Source organism: Amaranthus tricolor, chromosome 6 (assembly GCF_026212465.1).
Source record: "Amaranthus tricolor cultivar Red isolate AtriRed21 chromosome 6, ASM2621246v1, whole genome shotgun sequence".
NCBI lineage: Eukaryota > Viridiplantae > Streptophyta > Magnoliopsida > Caryophyllales > Amaranthaceae > Amaranthus > Amaranthus tricolor.
This window is the reverse complement of record NC_080052.1, coordinates 23,128,224-23,136,771: the sequence shown is the minus strand read 5'-3', so window position 1 is coordinate 23,136,771 and position 8,548 is coordinate 23,128,224. Positions and strand designations below refer to the sequence as shown.

Here is an 8,548-nt window from a genome sequence, read left to right as displayed (position 1 = left end):
TACCCTTTCTCTTCTTTTAGTCTATTTGGTATTTTGAAAAAACACTATTCTACTATCTTTCCCCTTTTTTCTCTAATTCAACTAAGTCGAGGTCAATTTCTATGGCCTCTAACAAGAAAGATCATAGAGTAGAAATGGTGAAGATTTTAGTGTATTTAAAAAGATCATAGAGAATATATCAAGAGAGAAATTTAGAGAAAGAGAGGAGAGATAGAGCAGAAAGATTAATCACAAGAAAACATACAAAGTTATTACTATCTTGTGCTAGGCACATATTTACTAATCTACACTACTATCATGTATTAGGCATATACTCACAAAGCTCCCATAACATAACATTCCATCCCTTTTTAAAAAGACTAGTTTTTAAATCTTAACCAAAATACTGAAACACAAGGAAAATAAAAGCTAAATTGGAAAACTACAACTCTTAAAATTAGTAAAAAGAAATGACTTTTAGCAATTCTCTTGTAGTTGTCCAAGTTACTTGATCTATAATCTCGGAATTCTTGACAACTAGTGACTTTCTTCATATAACAACAAAAATAAGAGAATTTTATCTATGTTCAATTTTCAAATCAAAATTAGTAGTTATATCTCCGATATCGCTAAGAATACTATATATATATATATATATATATATATATATATATATATATTGAACACAAAACTTGGACGAGATGATCTCATAATGAGACCATCAATTTGGGTCGGCCTAATTCGTACATGTTACAACATTTCAATTTTGTGGGTATTTATCAATTTTGATCTTAAAGGTATTAATTTTGAAAATTAATATCGTTAAAATTGATACCTTTAAGATCAAAATTGAAAAATGCCCAGAAAAAAAAATATCTGAATTGTTACATGCGCAAATTAGACTGGTTCAAATTAATGGTCTCATTATAAAACCGTCTCGTCTAAGACCAGCTGTATATTGAAAAATCTATTCTTAACACACCATGGCATAAATTATTAATGCGCCTATTTGTTGACTACCTCTAGTCACGAAGATCTATCTCATATTAAAAATATTATACCAGCTAAGTGAAATTGAATAGGAAGCAGTGTATCATAATAACATTTATGGAGTACTCTCTAATAACATCTCCTACCTCATCACGTATTCATATTCATATTTTAATTAAGATTTCTATCATTTGAAAAATAGAGTGCCACATAATCATTAATCAGTTATTAATACAATTAACAGTATGCTAAGAAGCTGTCATTTATCATTTCTAACACTTATAATAGTATTTATAATAATTTTTAATGATTTTACATATTATATAATATTAAAAATTTTATTAATCTTTCGCAGTATTTGACAGGACAAAACAACTAGCCATAAAAATTGTGATAAGATCAATTTTATACCTTAATGAGATACATATGTAAAATAATAATTGGTAATTTTGACAAATTTCAATTCAATTAAACTCTTTATTTCCTTATAATACAGATTTTGTCATGTATTAAATGAGAGTACATATAAGCAGATTTTGTCCACTAATAAATTGTTACAATGTCTAGAAAGTTGACATTTGCTATTTTTCACACGTTTATTAAATTGTGTAATTATGTATCTTTTATTTAGGAGCCCTATTTTCGATTTTAATAAGAGCTTTAAAAATATTCAAAACAACTTTAAACTGAGCAGTCGTTTCAAAAAGACACCTACTTCAATCTGAAAACTCTATGGAAGAGGCCTCACAACTTTCTTTTAATATTATAAACCTAAATGTTTATTATTTGATACAATTATTTATTTTTTATTCATAATCAAGTTTACAAATTAGGAATATCACATTTATGGGTAAAAATTAAATAATCAAATTCTGTTTACCATATGAAAAATCATAAATAGTTTTACTAATAATTAGGTCATTTGTTTACATTCATGTGTTTCTAGTGTCATTTTATATACTCTAAATTATTTCTTTTTATATTATCATATCTTTTATATTAAGATTAAATTTATACTCCCTCCAATTCTTTTTACTTGTCCCATTTTCTTATTTGGGCAATTCACCTCTATTTTCTCATTTCTATTTTAAGACCTACATTTATAGGTGGTCCTTTTATTTTCTTAATATTAAAAATACCTAATATTGCACATGGGTCTACTATTTTAGGTGACCCCCTCCAATTCTTAATATTAAAAACACTCAATATTACACATGAGTTTACTATTTTAGGTGGTTCTCTCATTTTCTTAATATTTGTGCCCAAACCAAATGAGACAATTAAATTGAATTGGAGGAAGTATTAAGATCATAGTTAAAGTTTAAAATTAGTTTAATATCTTAATTATCAATTAAAATAAATTATATATTATATTTAATTTCAAACTTTGTCTAGAATATGAGTAATGAATTTGTTAAGCTAAGATAAATTTGATTTATTCAGCATGTCTCTTCTCATTATTTTGATCGATCTTTTTACTTGATAAATAAAATTTATTTTGGTAATATTATCCACTTTTTAAAAATTTTGCTCATATATCTTCTCTTATTTCTAATCGATTTATCAATTTAAATATGTATTCAATTTTTTTATTTTTTTTATATTTTTTATTTTATTTTATTTTTTTTTTGCTATGTTTCTAAGCAAGACAAAGAAAACGACATTTTATTACACATTTCACAAATCCATTGCCTTTCTCCGCTTTCTTCATAACTTCTTGACATTTTCATTTCTCCCCTCTGCAATCACTTTCTTCCCTTTTCCTCATCTCTCAATTAACTCCATCATCTCGATCTCAAAGATCGAAGATGGGTATCCATGGATGTACCTCACGGATCTTCTTTCTCTTCATCATCTTTCTATTCCTCTTGTCACTAGCTCATTCCTTTTACCTTCCCGGCGTTGCACCCCGTGATTTCCAGAAGGTGATACTCTCTTCACTTTTCTTTTGTTGGTACTTATTGTTATCGAGATTGCTACTTATTGATCGATTGATTACTTTCTTTTGACGAATCGTTGCTGTATTGTAATTTTTCCAAGTGATGTAATTGGTTTGGGGTTGTAGGGTTTTAGGATCTAAATTCTTTCGTTTGAGTTCTATTCTTTTCTAATCTGGATCTGCTTTTCTGAATATGTGATTTTTTGATCTATTTGCTTTCTTTAACTCCATTTTACCAGCTATTGAGTTTAATGTTATTGGCTGGAGGCTTGTTTATTAATCCTAATCGCAGTGCAAGAATGACTTTAAACAGTCGTGTAGTTTATGTTAATTTACTTGTTGATTCATTGTCATTGACAGCTGATCCGTAAATCTTTAATCACGATAGTTAAAAGATGCGAGAGACTACGATATTTGTGTTTGAAAGGCGATCAAATAATGTAGTGATTCTCTTATAGAGAACCACCCTACAACAAAAAGACTAGCTGGGTTAGTTGTGGAATGCAAGGGTTATGGATGAATTGATGACAATAGATTAATGTTGTAGGGTTCTTGATGGTTAATTTAGCTTTTTAATTGGTAGTATCTTTGGGTTACGTAGGAGGCTGGGGTTGATATTTGATCTACAGAGCTGGGGTTTAGGAAGCTTTTGTTCGTTGTATGAATGAGTAGACGGAGTAATAAATATATAAAATATTAAATTTTTGTTTTGAATTTGTATAGGGAGACCCTCTTCAAGTTAAGGTCAATAAGCTTTCATCTACAAAGACCCAACTTCCTTATGACTACTATTTCTTGAATTATTGCAAGCCAAAGAAAATCGTCAATAGTGCAGAGAACTTGGGTGAAGTTCTTCGTGGTGATCGCATCGAGAATTCTGTCTACACTGTAAGCTTGCCTTTTGTTTTTTTAGTTGACATAGCTAAATTCTTTTAGTTTTCACTAAATGACTTCATTAAATAATGTTCTAATTTTTTGCAATTAATATCTATATATATAACAAGAAAGAAAGGCATAAGCCAAGATGCCGACAAAACCAGACAAAGGCCACCTATGTATGTGTATATTTTTACATTCCCACTTTTGATATTTCTACTTGTGTAACAGTTTAAGATGAGAGAGGAGCTGACATGTCAGGTGGGTTGCCGTGTAAAACTCACTGCCGAGGATGCAAAGAATTTCAAGGAGATGATTGATGATGAGTATCGAGTTAATATGTAAGTTTTGATAATCAGATGGCCTGTTTTTTTCAATCTGCACTTGATTAGCATATATTTCCTATCAGTTTTAACTAGGTTGATGAATGTCGTTAGTAATGGCTTGCTTCTGCCCGCTTACAGTTGTACTTTCTTGTAACAGGATTCTGGACAACCTGCCAGTTGCTGTAATCAGGCAAAGGAGAGATGCACAAGCTAAGGTCTATGAGCATGGGTTCCGTGTAGGATTCAAAGCAAAGTACTCTGGGGTATGTTGTGTTCAATACATTTACCTGTGGTTGCTGTGCTGCTCTTTTACCTAGACCTGATACCAAAAATTTCTTCCACAGACAAAAGATGAGAAGTATTTTATTCATAATCATCTAATTTTCAAAGTGATGTACCACAAGGATCTTGAAACTGATGTTGCTCGTATAGTTGGTTTTGAGGTTACTCCACATAGGTTTGTTTTCTGGCCCTGCCTTTGCTATAACCATTGAATGTTTATTGTTAATTTTCTTTTAATAGATGCATAGTCATGTCTTGTCTTCTTATTCTTTGTTTGTATCAATAATTTCATATTATAAATACTGTTTCAAAGTTTTATTTCTTTTGCATATCTTGGTCGTGTGGTAAAAAGTTGTTAGCAAAGTGTCTTGCATGATTTAACATTGTGCGTAGTGCAAAAATGTTGTTTTAGTTTCGCTTGTGATAGCAGCATTGGTCATGCGGTAATAATTGTGATGTGGTTCTCGTAGGCCGAAGTCATAAGATATTGCTTGAAATCTTGAAATGTGTGTTTTTTATGAAACTTTTATAAGTCGAGTAGTTATTTGGTTGATTTGAAAACCTTTTCATCTCAGTTGATACACTACCATAAAACCTTTTTTATTCACTCTGTATATGTTTGGATGGATACTTGGGCTTTGAAGTGATTACTCAAGTGATTATTCATGTATTGTGTTGTGTTCTCGTTTAATATATTTGATATCATATGCATGCTTTTTTGTGTTTTAAGATAATAACACCTCCTTTATTTTACAAGCTTTAAGATAAGCTACACTATGGTATCATGCTTTTGTTGTAAGCTTGAATGATTGTGGACATGATGATAGCTTGGCTTTGTATTTGTAATTATCAGGGGCCAACACAGCCATATGCCAAGTTTAATAGATTGGGTTTCCTTTTGTTAAATGAGAACACTAGATTAAGCAGCTTTGACATTTCAATTCTATATCATTGTGTATAGTTACATTTGACAACCAAAAATTACGACATTCTATCAACCCGTGTTAATTGGCTCCTACTTAGGCTCTTACCTAGACAAGTTGTTGGGGTTTCGTTGTACACGAACCTTACCCTTGTAGTATCAAAGAGTTACAACTAACAAATTAATATACCAAATGTCTTTGTTAACAAGTAATCTGCAAATAACCAACGTAAATAGTCAATGTAAATAAATCAGAGCAAACAACTAATAGTGACTGCCAAACAAGTTTGTACTTATTAATTTTATTGATGGAGCTGCTTTGTACTTTCATGTTTATTTGTAGCCGAGAGGTTTTTGATTCATTAGAAGAATAAAAGTGGAGCTGATTCTTTATATGTGACAACAATATATGTTTAATTAGGCACCATCTCTATGGTTCTTTATTTGAGATACTTGATTAATTGATGACATATGTTGAGTTAATTCATGTGATTTATACTCCTTTATGATGGTCGTCGTTCGTGAGTTTGTGCTCATTTTAGAAGATTTATGCCACTTTACTAATTTTGGTTATTCATGTCGTTGTTGAGTGATTTTGATCATTAAAACCATAAGAGTTATGCTTAAAACGATCAAAATCACTCAAAATTGACATGGTTAATATTTCAAAATGAGCACAAAATCAACAATGACCATCATACAAGAGTATAAATCATAGAAGTGCAAATATTTACACTATCACTTTTACAACCCTTTTCCTTTTTGTCTAATTGATTAATTGATGATACATATTTAGTTAATGTGTTTATACAACCTCTGTTTTTTCAATTTGCTACTTGCTATGCTTCCTCAATTGGTGTTTCTTTTTAGTTGTGCTATTCCTATCTAGCAAAGTTTTCCTTTGGTAGGTGGTAATAAACGGTGGTTATGGGAATCGAAAACTAGTGTAATTTTGGTTAAAAAAGCTCTTGGCTGCCTAGATGGCCATGCTTGTCCAACTTCAATCATTTCATTTTCTTCATAAAATTCATTCCAATGCATTACCATTGGGAGAGGTGGTATTAGGTGGTAATGGAAATTTGCAAACAAAAAAACTTTTTTGCGATCAAGGTTTCATTACCATGGGAATGACATGAAACTTTTGATGAAATTTTACACTATAAATTATTTCCATTACCACCATTTAGTACCACCAATCAAACAGACTGTTAAAGTACTACTATGCTCATGTTTTATGTGGTTCATATTCGCCCTCCCATTTTCTTTTCCTAATGCTGAGAGCATTGGTTACCATACTTCTGCCTTTTATTTTGCGTGTGTCTAGTAACAATAGCTATTGAAATCAATATGAAACACAATTCTCATTCATAAAAAGCTATTGGAATTAAATTTCCTGATCAACGTATCATTCAATTTGAGTGAGCTTCCCATATTAGAAAGATTGTTAAAATTTTTTAGAGAAGCCCAACTCCTCTTTATGGTATAAATAATCACTATAAATTGAATGCTTCTGTATTCTCTGCTGCTATAAATTTATATGCTCTTGTAACAGTGTTGCTCATGAGTACAAGGAGTGGAAGGATGAAGATACCCAACTAGTTACATGCTCGAAAAATATTATTCAAAGTGGCACCCCTCCACAAGAGGTTGATGCTGACAAAGAGGTCGTGTTCACCTATGATGTTACTTTTGAGGTAAGTTGGTCTCAGGATTCACAAAGCATTTCTGTGATCATTCTTTGTCTTTTAATAATTGTGTGATATTTTCAGGAGAGTGATATTAAATGGGCATCTAGATGGGATACATATCTTTTGATGAATGATGATCAAATCCATTGGTTTTCCATCATCAACTCTTTGATGATTGTTCTTTTCCTTTCTGGAATGGTTGCCATGATCATGATGCGGACACTTTACAGAGATATAGCCAACTACAATCAGTTGGAGACCCAAGATGAGGCACAAGAAGAAACTGGCTGGAAATTGGTTCATGGAGATGTTTTTAGGCCTCCACTAAACTCTAGCCTGTTGTGTGTCTATGTAGGAACTGGGGTTCAAATATTTGGAATGACTTTGGTTACCATGATGTTTGCATTGCTCGGTTTCCTCTCGCCTTCAAATCGTGGTGGCTTGATGACTGCTATGGTTCTGTTGTGGGTCTTCATGGGTTTGTTTGGTGGTTATTCATCAGCTCGGTTGTACAAGATGTTCAAAGGCACGGAGTGGAAGAAGAACACATTGAAAACTGCTTTCATGTTCCCAGGAATACTCTTTAGCATTTTCTTTGTGTTAAATACCTTGATCTGGGGAGAGAAATCATCTGGTGCTGTTCCGTTTGGAACTATGGTTGCACTGATGATGCTATGGTTCGGGATATCAGTTCCGTTGGTTTTTGTTGGCAGTTACTTGGGATTCAAAAAGCCTCCAATGGAGGACCCTGTCAAAACAAACAAAATACCCAGACAAATTCCAGAGCAAGCTTGGTACATGAAGCCGATTTTCTCTATTCTAATCGGAGGAATTCTTCCCTTTGGCGCCGTTTTTATTGAACTCTTCTTTATACTGACATCCATATGGCTAAACCAGTTCTACTACATATTTGGCTTCCTTTTCATCGTCTTTGTCATTTTAGTCATTACCTGTGCTGAAATAACCATAGTGCTCTGCTACTTCCAGTTGTGCAGTGAAGATTATCATTGGTGGTGGAGGTCATACTTGACAGCAGGCTCCTCTGCCCTTTACCTGTTCTTGTACTCCATTTTCTATTTCTTCACCAAGCTTGAAATCACAAAGTTGGTTTCCGGGATCCTTTACTTTGGATATATGTTAATCGGTTCATATGCGTTCTTTGTATTGACGGGCACAATCGGTTTCTATGCCTGCTTCTGGTTTGTGAGAAAAATCTACTCATCTGTGAAGATCGACTAAATATTGCAATAAGGCGAGAATCTGAGGGTTTCACCGAACTGTGAGATTCTACTCCAAACATCAGAAGAGCAATGTAGGAAGATTTTGTGCCGTAGATTTGTATGTTATTCTGGAACTTCAGCCCATGCTGAAGCAGATATCATTTTACAGTTGCTAATGTAGAATCTATGTAGTATGTACTTATTTGTTTTCAGAATATTACTTGTGATTGCATAACATTTTAATATATCATACACTGCAATGTTCTTTCAATATCACACTTGAATGTCTTTTTGTGCTGCTTCTGTTTAAGTTTTCTTTACTAAAA

General features: G+C 32.3%; 1 protein-coding gene across 1 annotated transcript; it reads left to right on the top strand.

The window, feature by feature from the left end:
• The first annotated feature begins 2,641 nt into the window (after positions 1 to 2,641).
• On the top strand, positions 2,642 to 8,498 carry LOC130815133 (transmembrane 9 superfamily member 7-like). The gene is made up of 7 exons (XM_057681493.1): positions 2,642 to 2,894; positions 3,632 to 3,796; positions 4,016 to 4,125; positions 4,268 to 4,373; positions 4,455 to 4,567; positions 6,867 to 7,008; positions 7,084 to 8,498. Exons 1-7 carry the CDS (start codon positions 2,778 to 2,780, stop codon positions 8,239 to 8,241), a joined length of 1,911 nt encoding a protein of 636 aa, XP_057537476.1. The 5' UTR covers positions 2,642 to 2,777; the 3' UTR covers positions 8,242 to 8,498.
• Positions 8,499 to 8,548: the final 50 nt, after the last annotated feature.

Coding starts and splice junctions, on each gene's coding strand:
- LOC130815133 (XM_057681493.1), top strand. CDS start 2,778: ATGGGTATCCATGGATGTACCTCACGGATCTTCTTTCTCTTCATCATC. Junction 4,126..4,267: donor GATGAGTATCGAGTTAATAT/GTAAGTTTTGAT, acceptor TTCTTGTAACAG/GATTCTGGACAACCTGCCAG. Junction 7,009..7,083: donor CCTATGATGTTACTTTTGAG/GTAAGTTGGTCT, acceptor TGATATTTTCAG/GAGAGTGATATTAAATGGGC.